This window comes from Symsagittifera roscoffensis, chromosome 6 (assembly GCF_963678635.1).
Source record: "Symsagittifera roscoffensis chromosome 6, txSymRosc1.1, whole genome shotgun sequence".
Classification (NCBI taxonomy): Eukaryota; Metazoa; Xenacoelomorpha; order Acoela; family Convolutidae; genus Symsagittifera; species Symsagittifera roscoffensis.
This window is the reverse complement of record NC_087067.1, coordinates 18,855,790-18,878,865: the sequence shown is the minus strand read 5'-3', so window position 1 is coordinate 18,878,865 and position 23,076 is coordinate 18,855,790. Positions and strand designations below refer to the sequence as shown.

The 23,076-nt window shown below is 35.3% G+C and overlaps 2 protein-coding genes across 2 annotated transcripts in view; both read right to left on the bottom strand.

The window, feature by feature from the left end:
• LOC134848550 (sorting nexin-13-like) overlaps positions 1-23,076 on the bottom strand; it is a 227,590-nt gene that overhangs the window by 36,188 nt on the left and 168,326 nt on the right. The gene's annotated exons all lie outside the window — the stretch shown is intronic.
• LOC134847856 (uncharacterized) lies at positions 238-21,193 on the bottom strand. The gene is made up of 5 exons (XM_063865091.1): positions 21,061-21,193; positions 20,949-20,991; positions 14,233-14,472; positions 8,185-8,477; positions 238-907 (listed from the first exon to the last, which is right to left on the bottom strand). The coding sequence occupies exons 1-5, from the start codon at positions 21,130-21,132 to the stop codon at positions 551-553; spliced, it is 1,005 nt and encodes a 334-aa protein (XP_063721161.1). The 5' UTR covers positions 21,133-21,193; the 3' UTR covers positions 238-550.

Here is a 23,076-nt window from a genome sequence, read left to right as displayed (position 1 = left end):
AAAGGCGGTTTTGTAGTTTTACTTTGCTTCAATTCCCAGTTTAAAATAACTTTGCCAAACTGAAGTTCTGAATTCTCTTCCAGAATCGAAAACGTGCAGCTTGTTTCATCGATTAGATCTAAGATCAGTTCGTTGATCTCAAATGAAACTTTCAAGTTTTCCATTCTCTGAAATCTAGATTTCATTTTTAGAGAGTTTGACCAACTCTAATTAGGCTCTACATCTATCCAAAACAAATTCAACAAATATTTAAAATCTAACTACAGTCAAAATTCAAAGATTATTACACAGAAGCTAAAAGCTTATCCCGAGCACTATTTACAGCTTAAAAAGTGCAACACAATTTTTCAACTAAATGTTTAACGAAATATTCATCACTGTCCAGTATGAGGTTATAATAGAGAAAAAGTTTTTTTTTGCTTATTCCGCCCGAAAAACCTTAACAGCTCATCATTTACTAACTGAACGCTTTAGCATACGCATATAATTTTCAGCCAACCAATATCGAGAATCGATTTGGGCGGAATCAGTAAAGAAAAACAGGTGAATTTCACGGGCTGAAACCACAATATTCATCACCCTGATTTGATGTGGACAAAACCAGTCGTTCAAGGCGTTCGATCTGGTCTTTAAGTTCCTCTTCCTGGTTCAAACAATCCAGATACTCCTCCAAAAGGGGTTCATTATCACCTTGATCTAAACCATGATCTGGTTGTCGCACGTGTTCCATGAGATGCTTGGCGTCTTTATAGAATCTTTGTGTCGACTCCTCAAGAGCTTCAAGACGTTCTTCTTCTCGCGATATTAGCACAAAATCCTTTTCGTCTTCGACACTTTTTGGCTTCTCCCCAGGAGGCGGTGCAAAGGGCGTTTCGAAAAAAGAGGTACTCTGTGTTGGTTCGAAGGACTGAAACAAAGGGTAGGTGCATCTTCTTTTTTTCGCTTAAAAGACCTGCTTTTGACCCCCTTTATTCATCATTTACATCAGTGATACGCCAGTCAAATGACCTCATTCGAAAAATATTACGTTTGCCGAAGGTTTCGATACAATAAACTAATCGAATATCACCTATTATCAGAGTAATCTAAACAATGCTGGAATATGGCAAAAAGAGAAATACGCAAAAGAGCAAATCAATAAACAGCAGACGAAAAACAGGCGGGAAACTGACAACGAACTCAATGAAACAAAGGTTTCGAAAAAAAATCATGTTTAAGTTCTTCTCGAATTTCATTAATATTTAATGATTGATACTGTTGACAGAGAGGCCAAGCGGAGCTTCGCACCATTTGCGATTAAACACAAACAAAAACCATAAGTCGAAAAAATGCGAAACGTAGAAAACAACTAGTTCTACCAAAAATTAAATTTTCGTATGTCTCAATAGAAGTTCATTCTAGGCTAACATGGCAGAAACTTGAGTATTGAATTAGCAACGAAACAAAACTTACGAAGATGAAACAAAGCCGACAATTTTTGAGCAGACAAAAATTGAGCAAAAAAAATGATCTCATAAAAAGTTTATAGCTTTAAGTCCCACCGGAGACTAGAATGAACAACACCTGAGACTAAAATGAACAACACTAATAATACCTGATTTTGTCGAAAAGGAATTTTGCCCTCGAAAGAACGCAATATAAGTTCATTATGCCACAAAACAAACCAAAACCGTTTAATCGAAATATATAACTCGTCAACCAAGTCTGATTTCTTAAAAATTTAAGAAACCAGACTTGGTAACATGACGGGTTATAAGCTTTCAACATCAATCTCAAAGCCAAAATAAAACCCATGCTTAACAAAAATCCGAAAAAAAACAGTACAAAAAAACTTTTTAAAAAAACGGGAAATGAACCAACGGAAACTAGACATAACATGATCAATTGCAGTTGAAGCAGGTTCTAAAAGCAATCGTAGATTATTATGATACGTTAAACAAACATAGCCAACATACAGTTTTGGAAAAAAAGTCAATGAACGTATGGAAATAACAAACTGGCGCGTTTCTTGAAAAAACTTTGAAATTCGAAGTAAAAAGATATGGCCTTAAAATTCTGTGAACTTCAAAAAAAATATGATTGAAGGTGATACTGAGAGTAATGATTAAGTTCTGATAATTTTTGTTCGGCTGGGAAATCTTTAAAAAATCCACTAGCAGTCGTGGCCTTTTCATTTTTGCTGTTTGATAGTGGAGCGCTCATTCCTTTGAATAAAGGAAAAGAACTGAACTTAGAGGGCAATCAAAAGTCAAAACGCGAAAAACCAAATTGAAGGGTGAAATTTTTTCCTGAAAAAAAAAACAAATCACGACCTATTTAAAAATCTTCAATCAGCGAATCTTAATAACAATTCTGATCTTCAACTTACGAGTTGGGCAAACAATACCTCGAGCTCAGCAAGTAATTAGATTGAGTAAAAGACAAAGACAAATCTTAGTTTCAAGAAGCCGAAAGAAAAAATATAAGAGAAAGTCTGTATCAATGTTTTGTCGGTAGATATTTTGATTAAACCTGCCAATGCTAAGAAAAGAAAAAAAAAGATTTTTCAAACCAGAAAACATCAACTTCAGATTTTGAAATACAATTTTCAAATTAAAATTTTTTAAGGGTATATGTCACTCTAGAAATCATTACAAATTATGCGATATATGCTATAACTATGAGTTTCTTATAAAAGTAATAAAATTTAGGGTAATAAAACGGAGTACTCTATCTGAAGAAATAAACAGCTTTATTTAAGAAAAAGAGCTGGATGAATCAAGACAAAAGTATTCAACAATAATCTAAATGAGAAGTTAGTATGCAAAAACCGCCGATAGAAAAAAAATTATCGTTTTTTATATTTTTCTGGATGATAGGTAGAATCTATTATATATTTAAATGTATGCTTCACTATCTCGCCACGTTTTAGCTTTTTCAACGAACTAACGTTGCATTTTCAACGAAAGAACTTTGCACGTATATCAAATATTGCAATGCTTAACTTCTTTTGAGTTTTTAAGTTTGAACTCGGTGTTTATTTCAAGTCCATTTAGTCCATTAGTGGGATGTTGCTTAGTTTTCCCCATGGGTTGCAAAATAGGCCTCCAAGTATGAATATTCAAATCTTTCCAGGTTACGGGATAAGTTGATTCTTGTGACTTTTTGAATATGTTCAAAAACTTAGAATTAAAAAAAATCAACAAAACTCGAAATTTTCAACCCTGTCATTGGATGGTGTCAGGATAAAATCAAAGGTTGAAATCTTGCCTCAAAAATGACCGCTCACATTCTTTTGATTTCCGACATATGACGTTCAAAATTTTAGGTTTAAAAAACTTGACAAAAGTTGAATTTCTCTACTCTACAGTAAGAGGTGCTGTCAGCGTACTCTCAGGCGTTGCACTTCTTGCTTCCAAATATGACTGCTTAAATCTTTTTAGTTTTTGAGATTTGGTTTTTATTTAAAAGGTTTCAAAACTTTTCAACACAGGGTACTCTCAGAGGTTGCAGATTTCTCCTTCAAATTTGATTGCGCAAATCATCTTAGTTTCCGAGAGATTCGATCAACTTAGAAATTTGAAATACTAAACAAGGTATTCAACAAAAAGCTGCTCTGAAGGTACTCTCAGGGTGTTTATCTGGACTCCAAATATGACTGCTCAAGGCCTGTTACTCTCTTAGAAAAGCAGAGATGCAGATCCGCATGCAGATATAGCCTCCGATCCTAAAATTATTGCACAAATTTTTTTAGTTTTTCGAAATCGGCGTTTCTTACTGATGTTCAAAAATTTTGATTAAATTAGAAAAAAGGTTCCATATTAAGGCTACAACTTTTGAAACGTTTTCTATTGCAAAATCATCAATTTCATAAATGTGGGTCATTAATTTGGAATGGCGTAATTAGTTGAAAATTTCATACAAACCCTAAGAGAAATTTATATTTAATTAAAAAGAAACCTTAAAAGAAAACTTTTTCGCCAGTCTCATGCTTGTAATTTAAACTTAAGGGTTCAAAAGAACCAAAAAAAAATTAAAATGGTTTTTTCTTTTAGTAGTGAAAAAACCTCACAGTGGTTCTACGCGACAGCGAGAATTAAACCCTTTGAACAAAAACTGTCCACAAAATTGCAGCAAATTTGAGATGATAAAGTTATTTATGGCTGAAGCCTACTTATTGGACTGGGGTCTTATGCACTAAACGGCCCAAATAAGTATTTCCAAAACTTGATCTTAAGTCAATATGTGGTTCAATCTGTTTGGTTCATTAGCCAATCAAATGCAAACAACATGGTCCGTCATTTCAATTAAAATTTAAAGCAGATAAAAATATTGGCCGAAATGACCATAACTATAGAAAATTTTTCGCGTTGAAACCATTTTACTGAACTTTTTTCGTTTGGGTATAATTTCACAAAAAACATGAAATCAATTTTATTATTTGATTAAGATTGACATTCTCAGTAAGTTCGGCTAATATTTTTTTTCTGCTGGAACGGTTGATTGACATGCCTGGCCATGTTGGTTGAGTTTGATTGGCCAATATTAGCCAATCAAATTCTTGCGCATTAGTTTTAGCTAAGAGATATAAAGGTTTTAATTTTGGGCCGATTTGTGCATAACACCCTTGGACTGAACTGAAACACATTCAAAAACATGCCATTTCAAAACGCAAAATTTTAGCACATATACTTAACACATAAGTGCGACTTACAGGGTAAAGCGATAGGCTCGTACTACAACACAATCATTTGTTGCGCATAGAAAAAGATGAGCAATACCTTAGCTTGCCACTGTTAATCGTAGCTTACAAAAACCACAGTCGTTCAATTCGAAACTAACTATTCCCTCAATCATATTTGAATAAAGAAATATATATTGGGTTGCTATCAGAAACAAAACATGCCCCTATATCTCGTAGCACAGAAAGGTCCTACCAAAAATTTTTGAAAAACTGAGAAAACATTTTTCCAACTTGGGTCATTTTAAAAAAAAAAAAGACGAGAGCTTTTGTGTGATAAGAAAACCTCAACAAAAGCCTAAAACGAAGGCATATTCAATAACAAATTACGCATTAGCAGCCACAGTTTTCTTCGAACACAAAAATGAAGAAATGCCCAAGAAGGCAATTTATGGCATTTCTTTATTGCCAGAAAAGGCGCAAAAAATAATTTGGAAACTTATTGTATTGGAAAAACCAAATTTTTACGGCTTACTTAAAATCTTTTTCTATTTTTACAACTAATTGCTTGGTTTCTTCGCTCGAACTAAGAATCAAAAAATTCCAACAAGTTTTTCTCGACATTGAGAAAACTTTTCGATTATTTTACTATCATTCCAATCACAACCTCTAGGGCTCTAAAATGACATATCATTCAATCTTCACGCTGAATCAATAGAACGAAGGAACCAACGTACAACCAAATGAATAACAAAAATGACAGCGAGGCGAAGCTGCGCTTCGCAAACACAAGCGAGGAAAACGCTGAAGAGCTCTAAACACGCGAAACACAGTGAAATAAGGCAAAAGGAAAAGACCAAAAATACAACTTGAAAAATACATTTTCCTGAGAATAGGAGTTTCACGTGTTCTCACTTCTGCTCCACAATCGCTTGTAATCTTACTTAGACTAGCCACCAACAGAGCAGCTATCAAATTGCCAATGCAATGTAGCAAAAATTCGACAAAAAACTATTTCAATGTTCTGGTTTTGATTCTCCAACCTGTTGATTTGGAGTCTCACGTCCTGGCGTCTGCGCAACGGTCGCTTGGAAGTAAACTAGTGGCCCAGCTATGGCTATTTGCGCCTGTTTCAAGATTTTTAACCATATTGTACTGATACGGAAATGCGTGATTTTAAAAATTTCAAAAAAAAAAAAGGATTTTACGCGAAACACACTGCTTAAGTAGTGGATTAGCCCCTTACTTAAAGGAGCAAACTACTACTATCTATTTCAAGTAAATTCTTTCTCTCAGATTTGGCTAGGTAGTTTTCGAAACAAGAGAAAAAGATTCTAAAAAATGCTCAAAAATAAAAAATTTGACTTTTCCTAAATCCATAATTTTTTCTCTAGTAAAGCATGGGAATAACCTCCTATGCACAGAAGATTTTCACACCCTAAATTTAAGACTGAAATCTAAATATCATATTTAGCTAGTAGTTTTTGAGCCAGGTGATGAAATTTCTATTAAAAATGTTAAAATTTTATATATAAAAAAGGACTTTTCCGAAGTCCATATCGGCTCTTCTACAAACAAGTAGGGTGTAGCAGATTACGCAGACAAAATCTAAGCACCATGTTAGGTTCCCATCAAAACCTAAACAACAAAATTTCCAAAAAAATGGACCTTTTCTCATGCCAGATTTTTTTCAAAACGTAAGGCATAGACGCTTGTGCAGACGAGATTCCCATAACTTTTTTTTTCGGTTACACCGGTAGGTAGTTTTTGAGAAAAAATTTGAAAAATTAACCAAAATGTCAAAAATGAGTATGTTTGAGGCCATAACTTTTTTCTACTGTATTTACGGGATAACCGCTTGAGAAGGAAAGATGCCCATGATTTGTTCTTTTGTTGATACTTTTATCTCAGATTTGTGCTTTTGATAATGCAAAAATTAAAAAAAAAATTAAAACTATTAGGTGAAAAATCGCCCTACTGAAACTTTCGAGGGTCTTAGAACGTGGGGTAAAAGACTAGCGAAATATACAGGCACATAGAAGAGCAGCCGATTTTTTCATCAGTACCATTTTTTGAAAGTAGTATTTTTTGAGAAAAATTGAAATTTCTGCGGAAAATGCAAAAATTTTTGCATAGCGTCGCAAAAAAAAGCAACAAAAACGAATCCAATACATTTTCATAATACATTTTTTTTTCAAACAAGACCTAATACTAGCCAAAAAAAAGCAGCAACATATGCTATTATATTGCCTATGCTTAAATAAGCTTAAATATGACTAAATTGAAATACACCAGAAAAGCCACCAAATGAGCACTTTTATTTGCGAAAACTTATCGAGAGGCAACTAAGCCCAAAAAAGTTTTTATGATCCCCCTCCGTAAACACAAAAAGGTACAAAATACAGGAATAAATAAACAAAACATTTCAAAACAATGAATATCACTTACAGCACAAGAAAATCCCATATGGTAACTCAGCCGACAAAACATAAGCAGACAACCAATAGGCCGACAATTTTTTTCAAACAAAAAATTGTTTTTTTTCCGCCATTTCCAGGTTCGTATTTGCAGAAAGCTATTTATCTAAGTTTTATCAGATTGTAATTGAACTCAAACATAGACAACCGACAGTTGGAAAAGAGTAATGAACGCAAAGAAACAGAAAAAAAACTGACTTTCAAATTTCAAAAAACGAGAATAGATGCTCTTAAAGCTCATTCAATTTCTAGACCATATTATGATTGGCACTTCGATAAAACTAACCCAATTTGAGAAAACTGGATAAAAAAAATAAAATGTTTTTTTTTCGCTGAGAAATCTGAAAATTCATTTCCACAGCGGAAACTAGAAGTCAATCACGTTTTTCTTGACCTTTACATTTTTGCTGCTCGATAGTGGAATTTGTTTTCCTTTTAATAACAGAAATGAACAGAACTTCAAAAAACAGAACACCAAAAAAATCAAAAAACAAACCGCGAAAAATCAAATTTGAGCCTGAACAAATTTCAAGGATTTTCCTGGAAAAAAACGGGAGGAAAATCATCACGACCTATATAAAAGTCTGAACTACGTTCATCGACTGTTAAATCGTTTCTGACCATATTTGATTCTAGAAAACTCTAAGAGAGCTGAGAAAGGTAACTTTAAGAGAGCTGAGAAAAATGAATTTATTTCAAGCCAAGCTATCAAATAACCCAACTGAATTTGTTACACAAGTTATTCGGCTGAAAACAAAATATCTTTATCCCAATTTGATAACGCTTGCTTATTTCATGATTCAAGCGATTTGTTCATCACGACCTATATCTTTAACTACGTAAATCGACTCTTAAAATCGAAAATAATTCATTCTACAAAGCAAACGGCAATTTATGCTCATTGTTCAATTTCAGTTAATAACGCTAAGATAGTCTGAAGCTTCAATGGTAAATACTAGTTTCATATCAAGAAACCATTGAGAATTCTGTTAGAACACCAGAGACTCAAACCCTGTCCTACTTCGTACTTTTTCCGTCTTAACTTACAGATTGCTGCCAGTCTGGTCTTGATTGACTGCCGAAAGCAGGTACATACTCAGCGGATGAGCTCTGTCCAAAACCTATCGGCTGACTGTATCTTGTAGTCTCCACCTCTGAGTACTGTTCTTTTCGAAAAGTTTCCAGTTGTTTTATAACTTTACTCTTGGCTTCATCATAATCCTCGATCTTCATGCCAACAATGGTATCCTCGATCGTCTCCACGTCAAACTCGGGGTACAGTCTAAAGAGTTCAACTGCTATACTTTGCGCTGAGTCGGTGCCATGGCAGGAGTTCGGCCCTTAAAAAAAACTGACGTAAAAAAAACTTACATCTCGAAAAACTTCCTCGGACTCGTACTTGCCTGCACGTTATTATATTACTCCAAGCGGATTCTTTTAAAAAACAGTTTTTGCGACACTGTGAACTAGCTTTCATCACAAATGAAAACTGCAAACGAACATAACTAACAGAAAACTTCCAACGCATAAGGAAAAAAATCATCTTTAAAATTTTTTTACACCACTTTTACGCACAGAACATCTTTTTTTTATACACAGAACAAAACAGCCGCTAGGTCGGAAATTTTTTTTTAAAAACAAAACGTCGAAAAAATTAAGTTATCAAAATGAATAAAGCTAACTTTGAAACAATACAATGTGAAAATAGCTTACTGTCATTCTTACCAAGTAGGTAACTGGAATCCGTATCTGTACGGATAAGGCCTCCACGAGGTATCTTTTGTGAGTCCTAGTCTCAAATAATAAGATGAGGCGATCAAGGTCTATTTAGGTTATGTACTGATTTCTAGATAACAATATGGCGACAATGAATTCGCACATGACTTGACGTGTCTACGTCTCTTTTGGTGTACCGTGAAGATCACCGTGCATGGATAGCCTTCAAGGCCGAAGTTCAATCCTTGTGCACATAAAAACTTAGTATGACAATTTTACATCTAATAATACAACATAAAATAACATAACACTTCCCTGGCTGCAACACTATAAGTATGAATTTGATAGTTTTTGACTTTGAAGTCATTTTTTTCATTCATCTCCTTTCTCTCCCTTTCTCCTTCAGAGTTGTTCTCGATCCTTCTTGCTCTCTTCTTGGTTGTCGTCGTCCACCTCTTTCTTTTGGTATTTTGGTATCTTTTCGGTTCCGCTTGAGTCGCTGCTGGTAGTGAGTTTTACTACTTCGGTGGGTTCATCTTGTCCGAAGTTTTTTAAGCTATCAAGGCACGCTACCACCTCTTTTTGGTTTTTCTTATCTATTCGAAGGGCCATTGCCCTTATCAGTTTTCTCCCTGAGCCTGCCTCCTGGCTCGGTGTTGGTTGGGGAGTCCTTTTCTTTGACCCCACCTGCATAATTGGTATCACGTTGCCTAATTTCGTAGCTAACGTGCTGGTTTTTGCTCTTCTTGACGCCCTGGTTGGTGGTGGCATTTTCTTTGTGTCTCTTTTTTGCGTGGTTCCGGTATTTCTTCTTCTGTTCGAGTTCGAGGTTGGGGACGCGGCGATCGTCAATTGTACCCCTCTTGCTGTTAGTGGCCTCCTGACCTCTTTCCACGTTGGCGTGTTGTTGACTTGCTAGTGGTCGCCTGCTGGGTATGGTTGGTTCCTTGTGCCGAATCTCTTGAGATTTGAGGATTGCTGGTTCCATGCACCAGTTGGTCCTTTTAAGTTTCGGCGACTCTATGTTGAGTTGTTGTTGCTGACTTCTTGCTTGCGTTTATCTTTTAATACTGCCCCTCCGTTTCCGCTTACATTGAATGTCTTGGTGCTTCTGGGTCTTGTCTAAAAACCAGTAGCTTTTGTTATACCTCGCCGGCTTAGATGCTACAAAGTTGCTTAATTGTGTAGGTCTGCAGTTGCCATAATTTTGGGTTAGGTACGAATGCGAAGCCGCTGATGCTTTGTAGTCTAGGTTGCTTCCCGAACGCTTCTACCCATGCAGTGTGTGGTGTACACTTTAGAACTTTCCCTTCTTAAGATTTGGATTTTTGCTGAAATTGTTTGAGATCCTTTTTTGTGCTATTTGAACCGTTGTTCGAGCTAACCGCCTAATTTTCTCCTTTAGCCTATTCTATGGTGTTTTTCTGCCCCTTTAAGCTTATTCTGGATACCTAATTTGATTCGTTTCATGTGCGAACCTTGTAACTCAGTCATGTCACTGTCGAGGTTGATAATATCCTCGAGTGTTGCTCCGTGGGATGCCTCCGTTTTTATCACTAACTCCTCTTCTGACCACGCATTCATGTCGTGCATCTGTTCTGGTGTAAGTGGTGGCCTCTCGAGTCTCTTTTGGTCTAAACAGTTAGCTAACTTTACAATCTCCATTTGTTTTGATTGCTTGCTGTAGCTAGATTTGACGATGTGGTATTTAGTCTCCTCCCCATATGCATTTCGAATGGCGACAACTTTGTCCCTGAGTGCAGGGTTGTTACTTTTGGTTTTTTAAATAAACTCTGCTATGTCTGATGCTCGTTTGTACTAATTGTTTCTTGGATCAATTTCATTACCACTATTCGAGTTTTTTTTATGTTTGAATGAAACTTTGTTGCTCTGTGACCGTCTAGGTGCAAAAAAAAAGAATTTCATGTTGTCTTTGCAAAATAGTTGGAACTTTTCAGCTAAATGTTTGTGCTTGGACTCATCTGATTCTTCTTGGTACTCCGTTGTTCATGATATATCTTTGTATAAACTTTATTGCGGTGTCTGCTGTGGTATGTATTACTACTTTTTTGGTTGGGTATTTTGAAAACCTATCTATAGCCACTAGTATGTATGCATCTATGTTTAATTCGTCTGGCATAAGGCCTGCAAAATCTAGTTTTACCTCTTCATTTGGTTTTAACACTTTTTCTAATTCCGAACAGTGCTTTTTTCCTATTACCGCTTTAAAGTTTTTACTTTGCTCCCAGCATTGTTTGCAAATCTGCCCCATTGCTACGATTCCTCTATGGATATGCGGGAACCAGGTGTCCCCTGCTATATCCATCATAACGTCTCTTCTGGCATAGCGATTCTTTCCAGTACTGTCTTGTAGTTGGTCGGTATAATTACCCGGTCATCGATGACCAAGCATTCGTCTCGCACACTGAGTCGATTTCTAATGTTGTACAAGTATGTGCCGTAGAATTGTTTGACTAACTAACTCCCAGTCCCTCTCCTTCACAAAGTGCATCAATGGCCCACCTTTTATCCTTTAGGGATGCCGCTGCGATGAATATGTAGCCTTGCTTTGCTCAACTTTTTCTTGTATATAGGCCGAAATCATTTGGGCAGAATTAAGTCTGTAATCAAAATATTGGAATTTTAAATGTTTTACAATATAGTAACTTTTAGTGTTTTGCTGTTTCTTTGTATTTTTTGACCTTGACATCGTGTATATATATTTATATAATTGCAACTGAAAACATTTAGCCGAAAATCTATAAAAATATTGAACTATGAAATCAAACTGTTTTGCAAAAAATCTCGAGCATAAACAACCGAAAGCTTTTCGAAACATTAAGCATTCAGGTAAAACTGAAACAAAACTTCACCAACTCGAAAAACTTGATGGATTGTTTGTTGAAAAAGTTTGGAAAAGTACAACAATACGCTGCGCAATCACCTTGATCCCTAACAAACAAACTTCTCAAACTAAACTTTGACGAGTATATACAAATTACACGGTTGAATTACCCTTGCGCATCGCGAGAGTAGTAATTAGACAATATTGAATCTCATGCCTTTACCTCACCGAAATGAAAAACAAGAAATTACTGAACCGAAAAAAAAATATTGTTTAGATTATTCTTTTTTCGCAAACAGGACGGAGTTCAGAACGTTCTAAGCTAGGCAAATGCCAACCAGATTCGCTTGTTAAGTTTTTGAATGTGTGGCGTCCCTCCCTGACGTCAACCATTTGATATTAAACATTTTGATATAAATTATTATGTAATTTACCTTAATATTAAACTGGAGCTCAAACATATATTTACTCAAAAAGATGTCGTGGTGAGGCTCGTCCAATCGATGGCAGGCCTGAAACCCAACTGGACGTGGACGGAACCTTGATGGATGTCGAAGCCAGCTTCTGTTAATTGGGAGATATGATGCGTGCGCGAGAAGGTTGTGAACGTGCCATCACTGCCAGATGTCGCGCAGCTTGGGGCAAGTTGAGGAGACTTATACCCATCCTGACAAATAAACAGTTGTCACCGAAGATCCGTGGCAAGATGTTCACTGCCTGCGTCCGTTCGACCATGCTCCATGGTAGTGAGACATGGGCACCAAATCCACCGGACTTGCAGCGTCTCCACGGATCTTGCAGCGATCGTGCAATGATTCGCTGGATCTGTGGCACCAAACTGGATGATGACATTTCCACGGTTGCACTTCACCAGAAACTGGGCGTCGTTAAGGTCACGTCTATCCTACGAACACGACGTATCAGGTGGTTCGGACACGTGCAACGTGCCTCGACATGCATCAACTCCGTCACCAGCATGGAAATCCCTGGCCGCAGAGGTAGAGGGAGACCCAGAAGAGGTGGTCAGAGTGTGTGACTAATGATGTTAGTGCCTGCAACCAGTCTGGCACCCATCCACGGGACAGGGAAGGATGGAGAGCAGGAGTTAAACGTTGCCGCAGCACCTTAAATACCAAAACCGGTTATGATGATGATGATGACTTAACTATGTAAACATTGATAATTAATTCTACCAACCATTTAGAAAGATTTAACCGAGTTGTAATACAATTGATCAAAATAGAGAAAGAATAAATTATTCCAATCATACTCTGACTTGCTCGGATCGATGAGAATAAAATCTGGAGGAATAGGTCTGACTCAATTATTCCTCAGTGCAAGATATGCCTAACCGCTTGAAACATTCAAAAACAATAATAATAGCCGGTAGTGCTAATTAAAAATATAACAACTCGAGAAAAACCTACAGCTAGACAAAATATCAGACAGCAAGGACTGGATATGACAGAAAATTTTTCCATCATAAAATCTTAAACGAATGAACGAAACAAAGCGACTACAACAAATTTAGCTAAACAATTTTTGCCAACAAAATCTCATGAAACCGCCAGAGAACTAAAAAATTTTTTACAAAAATACATGTGACTGTGGCCAAAAGGAGCCTCAATATAAATGCCACATTATATTTACAAACAGAAAGAAGACAACTATAACGCAGAGGCGAAGTTGCACTTCGCATACACAAGCAAAAATATAACCGACAACGCTACTGGAAAAAACTGAGTCAGTAAAATTTTGAGTCTACAAAATTTCTTCAGTGCCGCACGCTAATTATGAGTCTACATAATTGTTAAGTGACGCAAGCCAATTATGACGCATTAGCAGTACCAGTCAATTTGGAAAGAAATTTACTAACTAACATCCTCAATTTATAAAGATGACGCATTTTAACTAGTATATGAAAAAGTTGAATAAAAAATCCGACCCTGCCCAGCTTCGAACCCTCTTATTTTGCTGCTGGTCTCCTTCCCTAACTCTACGCTACAGAACCATGATATCTGGAAGCTAAAGTTCTATTTGTAATATAATAGTCTGTGTTGATATCCATAGCATTGGCTGTACTTAATAGCTGGATCAAAATGAACACATTTTGTCGCAACATTGCATCGCAACAATATTTGCGAATTAGGTTGGAAAAAAAAGAAAGTTCATACTATTACACAAGCTATGCTTGTGTAAATAGGGGAACAATGCTAAAAACTCCATGTTTTCAAACCATTTTCCCAGAGCAACTACGACCCATTCACTAACACTTTTATAGCTCTAAACAAAGATGAAAAATTCAACCCCGCAAAGAATATCCAACAAACACTATACCATAAACACAAGTCGAATTAAACTGATATCGCTCATGCAATTTCAAACTGCCAAAAAAGACAACGTTATATAAAGTAACAGAAATTCACACAAAAACGTGCGAATTTGGTCGAAAAAGAGGATTAGTATTAATACAATTAAACTTTGCCCGCTCCGCTTGTGTAAAAAACAACATTATGTATATCTTTCATAATAACTTGAGCCTGATCTGGAGGTCGAGGTTGATCTAGCCTCAGAGTAACTCAGATTATCCGCTGCGACTGGCTGAACTGGCTCGACGGATCTATAAGTGGCATCCAACACTCGCGTAGCATGTTCACCATTCGCCTGCAGCACATACCAATCGGGAAGAGGTTCCAATGAATTCTGAAGTATCTGCAGCTGGGTGCTCATGTCCCTGATTATCGTATCCAGCATTGAATGCGCTCTCGCTCTTTCTAGAACAAACATAACCAACTGGCAGTTGGAAAAGAGCAAGGAACGCAAGGTAACAGAAAAACGAACTTTTAAAGTTGAAAAACATATGCCATTAAAACTCTTGGAATTTCAAGAAAAATTCAAGACTGGTGCTTTTTGATAAAATTACCCCAATTTGATAATAGTGGATCAATAGGTAAATTTTGAATTTCGCTGGGAAATACTTTATTGAAACTAAAATTCGATCAGGTTTTTCGTGACCTTAATACTTATGCTTTTCGATAGAGGAGTTTGCTTTCGTTTTAACAATGGAAATACCGAACTTAAAAAGAAATCAAAAATAAAACCGCGGAAAATCAGAAACTAATAAAAAAAACAAATATTTATCTCTTTGCGCAGCTAAATTTGGCGTCTGATGCCATTGCCTCACCGAAAGCAAAAACAAGAACTAGTAAAAACAGAAAAAAAAAAAAACAACTTGTAATTTATGCTTTTCTACAAAAAGTACAGAGGTTGGAAAAGCGAGTAGGGTCGGAAGAGAAACGGATTCGCAAAAAAAAACATAACGCCAGCTAGTGTTGAAATCAACTTCCGAAAAACTAAACTGTTCAGGTTTTTGGCGCTATCTCTGCTCGCGCAACTGAAAAGCGCAACTTGACTTCCTTTTAGAATTGATTTAAACTTAAAAAGAAGTCAAGCCACAAAAGATCAAATTTCAAGTGAAAAAAAAATTAAAACTTGGCTGAGAAAAAAAATCGAAACACAAAAACTACATTCATTGACCCTGAATAACATTTATTGTTTTTATTTTACACTAATGGACAAAATTAGGCGCAAATTCAGGTTTTTACTCTCTAAAATGCCTGTTTCCACTTGCACGTTGGACAACATTTACTTCGAACTTCAGAAAACTTTTTACCTACACCAAGAACAAATGATCAGAGCTACCCTCTATGAAGTTCGCAAAGTATGCTTTTAAAGACTTACCAATGTAAGCCCGGTCTGAAAATGCCATATTTCCTCATCTGCACTAAATTTTGCATAGGAGTGAGCTTTTTGAAAAAGAGGTTCATGTGACGTGAAACATTCTCAGCGAGAAAATTAAAATAATCAGTGTGAAATTTTTTACCAAGCTCGGCTTATACTTATTTTTTTACGTGGACTGAAAAAAATTAGTGCAGATGAGGAAATCTGGCCTTTTCAGACCCGGATTACCTAGGTAAGTCCTTGAAACCAAACTTTGATAGTTTCATAGATTTTAGTTCTGATGATTTTCTTTTTGGTCCATGTAAAAATTTCGCTGAAAATCAAAGAAAACGTTGTCAAAAAGGACATTGAAAACAGACGTTTAAGAGAAAGAATCTGAAATTGCTTAATTTTGTGCACTAGTGTATTCGGTGAGAGTAGGTTCAGCATGTTTTCTGTACAAACTGAAAGATTTTTACAGCTTCTCCCGACCGGATCGACAAATCTAAAGAAGTGAGTTGTTTGCTATAGAAGCGATTGAACAGATTGAACTGCGTGAGAAACAGCATATAACGGAACGTTGAAAAATTGAAATTGGAAAGACTATTTGTTTCTATTTGTATCTGGTGGACTGAAAAATATGCCGTAGAACGACCGTTCTATTGAGAGATACGCTCAAAGAAAAAAAAAGACATAACAAGTCGACGATGAGCAAAAAATCAAGATGCATAAAAAATCCAAATTCAGAGCTTGGCACTAGTTCCGATACAACACAGAAAAAAAACTTTAAATATTGAAAAAAAACTATGTGAACAAAATTTTCGTATTTCTCGATAAAAAACAACTAAAGGCCGAGCTAAAGCTGGGGGTACGTGTTTGATATTAAATGAAATTGCTATACTGATGTGGCACAGAAAATAAGAATTCAAAAATTTGACTTGGCCCAAAACTTTAGTTGTTTCTCTACTAAAATAAGTGAGAAGAGTAAAGATTTTGAGATAAGCAACTTTCTCCAGGAGAACATATTTCTCTTACAAAAACTAAGGACTCGCCGCTTCTACCGGAACATTTATTGCAGCTGGTTCTTTCATTTGAACTTTTAACCCCAGATTTGATTGGGTAAATTACAAAATTTTTTTTCTAAAAATCGGTCAAAAGTTCAAAGAAACAGTCAAAGATTTTCCAAAAACCATATTTTTTTTCTGCAAAAAGCAGGTTGTCGCCACTTAAAAACAGAAGATTCTCAAATCCGGGTTTCTCGATTGAACACAACCTGAGAATTGGAACGATAGTTTTCGCATGAAGTCAAAAAATTTCCAAAAACCTGTCAAAGTTTCAAAAGTTTGAACGCCATAAATTTTTCGTAAAGAGACAGGGCATAGCCAATAATAAAAGTAGGCTTTCAACAACCTGATGTTTCAATCAAAATTGTGATATCAGATTTGGCAGGATAGTTAGCGAGAAAAGTCCGAAAAATGGTCGGCCAGCCAAAACTTGATATTTCCGATAATCATAGCTTTTTGTGTGAAAAAATGCAGAATGCAGCTGATGCAGAAGGGATTCACACAACCTGTAATTTCGATAAAACCCAAAATCTCAGCTTTCGGAGGGTAGTTTTCAAAAAAAAGAACTTAAAGAAAAAAAAACTTCGACTCTTATAAGGGCCATAACATTTGGTGTCAGAAAATTTTGGGCGTGGCCGCTTATGCAGGGAAATTTTCAAACATCTTATTATTGGAACCAAAAACGAAAAAAAAATCAAAATTGTGGGTCAAATATTCCCCCATAGATTTTTCGATTGCTGTAGACAGAGGGGTCAAGTAAAAAGAGAATAGTGAAGTATGCAGGCACACAGCGTAGTAGGCGGTCTTTCAATTGATGTCCGTTTTTTGAAAATCAGAATACGATTGACAAAAACAAAAATTTCCAAAAAATTTGGAAATAATTTTCCATCGCGAAAAAAAATCAACAAACCGATAGGTAAAGATACAACAAAGTTTAAAATTGGAGACGGGAGCGTTCAAGTTGTGCTTCCCTAGAAACGACCCAAAATTTTTAATCGAAACAAAAAAACAAAGAAGAAAATACGAAGGCAAGGTAAGTAAAAGTTCAAATAATAAGAGTCAATCAAACACTGAAAGAAACATTAAAATGCGCGCAGCAAAAAAAAACGATTTCAAGATGTGACAACTAAGCCGACAACAGATAATCGGACGAATGATTGGCCGAAAGTTTTATTTGAAACACAATACTTCCCGTTTGAAAGAAAAAACAGGTCCTGGCCAGATTCGAACCCAGGATTTTTGCCATCTCAGCTTCTTAATGTATTAATTTTGCATGTGTAAGGAACGATTCTTTTCACATTTAAGCTATATCATATTTTGCAATGGTTAAGAAGTTTTTTTCGATTTTCCAGTTCAAGTTCAGTATTTATTTCACCGAGTTTAAAATAAGCAGCCTAATAGTGTCAAGGTTTTCCCAGGGGTTACGAATTTTGCCTCCAATTATGAATGCCGAAATCCTGTTAGTGTACGAGATACGAGAAAATTCTGAAAACACAAATTACAAAATCATTTAAAATTGAAATTCCCAACCCTGTAGTTGGTTGCTGTCAGAGTACTCTCAAGGATTGTGAATCTTGTCTCCTATTATGACTGCTCAATTCCTTGTAATTTTCGAGATATGAAGTGTTTTATGATTTTTTAAAAAATTTTCAGAATACTTAGATTTAAAAAAATCAAAAGAAATAAAAATTCACAATTCCCAACCTTGTAGTTGGGTAACTCTGAGATTACTCTCAGGAGTTCTAAATTGCAAATCTTGCATCCATATGCGACTGATCAAATGCTCTTAGTTTCCACAATGTTACGTTTATATATATTTTCAAATTGTTCAATAGTGAGACTCTGTCAGGGCACTCAAGAGATGCACATTTTTTCTCCAAATATGACTGCTCAAATCTCTGTAGTCTTCGAGATATGACTTTTTTCGTGATTTTTTTCACACCAAATCAGTTATTATTTTTTTTGAAATTGCAAAAACCCAAACTCTGTAGCTGGGGGCTCTCAGAGTACTTTCAGAGTTTGTCAATCTTGCATCCCCAAATATGACTGCTCAAATACTTTCTAGATATAACAATTTTGTGATTTTTTCAAAAATGTTTCAGAAACTGAAATTTTATTTTTTTTAAATCTTAAAATTCTTATTTCTGAAGTTGGGGGTTTAGAAAACTAAGTTTGAAGTTTTTCAGAGTTTGAAGTTCCCAACCCTGTAGATGAGGGCGTCAGTGTACTTTCAGGGATTGCAAATCGTTCCTCCAATAATGAGTGTTCAAATCTTTGTAGTTTTTTTAGATCTGGCGTTTCGAAGGGTTTTTCAAAAAAAAAATTTAGAAAAGTTAAATTTGAAATTTCTCAAAATTTGTAGTTTAAATCTGTAGTTGGGTACTGTGAGAGTACTCCCAGGAAATGCAAATCTGATGTCTAAATGAGACTGCTCACTTGCATTTAGTTTCTGAGATGTGAAAATTCTTAATTCATTTTTATAATTTTTTAAAGAAATTAGATACAAAAAAATTTCACAAAATTTTATGGTTTTGCAAAGTTTGAAGTGAAAAACTTGAATAAAAAAGCTTACAACGTTTGAAATTACGAAGACTGTAAATTTTTGCTGTCAAAGTACACTCAAAGGATGCAGATCTTATTTCCAACATATGCGGTTTTTATGAGTTGTTTAAAATTCGAAGCACCGGAGGTGCGTTACAAGCTAGTAATATTGTAAAATTTCACAATTCGCATACATTTAGCACATAAACGAAATAAAAATTGATATAGCACTTGAAAAAAAACGAACAAGAGGCAACTAAGATGATCTGTAATCTTTTTTTGCCAAATAAAATCAAAAACTATTATGAACAAAAAAAACTCGGTGGTTTACAACCAACATATGCACAAATTTCGAATACGAAGAAAAATTGAAACGCAGACATACTCTTACTATGTCTGAAGACACCAACAGAGCTTAGTCAAAATCAGAGCTTAGTCAAAATATTCTTACATGCATGAACTTGCCTATGCGTTTTGCAGAAATCAAGACAGAAAAATTCAAACAGAGGTGAAGTTGCACTTCGCATACACAAGCAAAATTATGACCAATAACGATACCGGGAACCCAGTTTCGAGTGCTTTCATGACTACAGAGGCGAACCTGCGCCTCGCAAACACTAGCGAGAACACGAAAAAAGCGAAATAAGAAAAACGTATTTTTGGTAATTGGAACTCAGAAATAATGAAGTTGAAATTCAACAGATTAGTCGAATATCTGAGTAAAACTTTGAGTCTATATAATTTCTCAAGTGACGCACGCCAATTACGAGTCTACATAATTGCTAAGTGATGCGAGCTAATTATGACGCATTAGCAGTACCAGTCAATTTGAAAAAAAAATTAACCAACTAACATGCCTCAATTTATAGAGCGGACGCATTTTAACCACTATACGAAAAAGTTCATTTAAAATATCCGATGCTACTCAGTTTCGACCCCTCTTATTTTGTTGCGGGTCTCATTCCCTAAGACTACGCTACAAATCGTTGCTGCCTTGAAGCTAAAAGGCTATTTGTAATATAAAAGTCTGTGTTAATATCCTTAGCATTGGATATACTTAATAGCTGGTTATTGATCTTATGCACATACCGCAAAAGAAGAAGACTTTCGAGATGAACACTAAAATTTGCGACTTACCTTGGAAGAAAATAGAGTGCATACTATCACACAAGCTTTGCTTGTGTAATTACACTGACGATCCAATTTATCCAATCTGTGTGAGAGATATAAATTGTCATAAAACTTAAACGCTTGATTTTTTGAATGGCTTACTACTGCAAGGGTTCGTAGAGGTAGTTACATTAACTTGAAAAAATTCTAATTGCAGAAACCAATGAGAATCCTTTTTTTTAATTGCAAAAACATGTTTGATCAAAATGATCCAACTACGATTGTCCAATCTGCTCAACAGCTACTGAGCTAGAATTGCCTAAACGTTCCATTCATCATAATTTAGTGGAATGATCTTCCTTCTCTATCTTTCTAAAACAATCCTTTGTATTCTTGTCTATTAAATGTTGATTATGTATATGTTGAATTTGATTACATCTCAGCTGCTTGCAGGATTAATGAATTTATTTCCAGCCTTTTAGAGTGAGCCGATTCAAGATGTAAATTATCAATAACTGAGAAAGAAATCTTCAGTCGAGTTGTATAGCTAGCTTTATAAAAATAATTCACCTAATAGTTTAAACTAATTTTGAAACTATTCGCCAACGAGACATTACGGCACTAAAAGCGGAAGCCTATCAATGGAGAACAAAAATAGTGAGACAAAAATATTCTTGGCTAATTCTGTACTGATTTCTTTCACGTTGCGAATCGTCGCTCCGTGTGAATCATAGCAAAGGAAGAACATTTACAGTTTTTTCTATCATTGTATCAGAACAATTAATCTGATTCACGAATAACAGACAGCTACTGACCTTCATCGACAAATTCAGGAAAGTATCCATTTGATGCCTTTCCCTAAAAGTATAAAAAATTTCAAAACTAATTCTTTCATCTGACTAAATAATAAGGATGATAACACCTCACCTTTAAAACTGCGTCTACTATTGAGTCCTTATACTGCTGATGATCTTTCTCGTTGCTTTGACCGGCCGCCATTTGATTGTTGACAATTAGTTTTAAAATAATTTTTGTTTATTTTTGCTGATCATGTCATTGCTATCTAAAAGACAGAAGCTGCTGAAATCACTCGATCCCATTTCAAATCGTCGATAAAAAACTCTAGCAGCTGTTGTGATTACTTTCGCAAAATCAGTAGTAAATTTTGCGCAATCAGGCTTCTTTTACCATTCATTTAGAACAATTTTTCCAGCTCAAATTAATCGGGCTGTGGTAGACTTGAAGCTCAGTGAAAAATTGTATAATGGCTTGTATCATTCTATCGAAGTCAAAGTCGAAGCAACCCTTCGCTCGTTTTTTCCTTCAATCGATCAGATTTTCTTTATTGTTCGGACCATTGAAAATGGGGAGGAACTTAGTATTCGGGTGTGTGTTACATTTCCTTCCACGCAAAATCAGGATTCCACAAAGAACCGTCGGACTAGGTTGAGTGATATAACATATTAAAGCCCTTTCAGTCGTGATTCGAACCACACTCCCAAAATTTTTTTTAGTGCTGAGAAAAACTGGTTTGAAATTTTTGATTTTTTGTTTAATTTCGAGCGACCAAAGCCAGCGAGCACGCTTATTTATGCTTAATTTTGTTTTTACTCGACCAAAAGCAATTTTTGGAGATTTTTAATGCCACAATGGGAATCAAAACTTAAAAAAATGCTGCACAAAAAATTGAAAATTTTTTAAAGTTTTTTAAATGAACTTTTTTTCTAGTCAGTGTTCTTCAAAATCTGTTGTCCTGTTTGCCTATATTACTATGACTGTCAAAAATGTCAAAATTAAACTGAAACGTTGGATCCTTTTATCACACCACGCAGAAAAAACCACTAATTTGAAGAAAAAAAAACATTTTTCTTGTAGCCTTTTAAAGACTATGGACGGAACATTCTGTGCTAGTATCCTTGTCTCATATTGCATTTGCTTTGATGTCATAGAATCAGGTGCAGATAATTTTTTCTGAAAAAATCGGGGATAGAACAAAAACAAAATCAAGACAAATTCATTAGGAAATAATTTGATCAGCTATAAGAACGGTTATATCTCGTGAAATAAATTAATATCGTACTAATAATATCTCATAATTCTTATTAAAATACAGGGTTATCTAGCATCGATACGAACTTGTTAGGTTCACTAAAACACGTTGGAAATTTTTTGCGAAAAATATCAAGTTTATCGAGAAAAAATACATTAGTGATATGAACTAATTGGGTTGTTATTGTTAATTTTAGCCACGAGCGGGCGCGTCCGGCATGCATACTTATGTTCATTTATTCACCTTTTATTGATCCGACCACGAAACATTATTATTTTTCTTCAAAAATTTTGAAACCATATTTGTAATTGACATATATCCAAAACAAAGAAATATTTGTTTATATTCGAAAAAAAAAACATTATTTGAAACTTTTTGAAATAATTTTTAAAAATGTCAAACCTGGAAAACTGAAAAACTGTGTCAACAGCATCCCACAAAGAATTGAATTTTTTAAACATATCTTCTGCAAATCTTCGATAAAAAGTCGAATTGATGACTGGAAGAATTTGAGTCATATTTGGAGACCACATTTGCAAAACTTCGGAGTAAATTGATATCACCCCGCCATATGATCAAGATTTTCAAAATCTGAGAAGTACTTTTTCAAGCTTAAATTTTTTTAAGTATTTCAAATTGAGAAAAATACATGTATTATAGAATCTCATATATCGGACACTTTGAAGGTTTGAGCTATCGCACTTGGAAGGAGGCCAGGTCTATAACTGCTAGGGAGTACCCTGACAAGGATCAACATTTTCAAAATTTTAAAATGAAGTTTTAAAACTTCTACAAATTCTAAAAAGTTAAATCTCGGGAATTAACTTTAGAGAGTACCTTGCAAATATCCCACCAATTTCCAAATAATTTAAGTTTTTCAGATTTACGTTCTA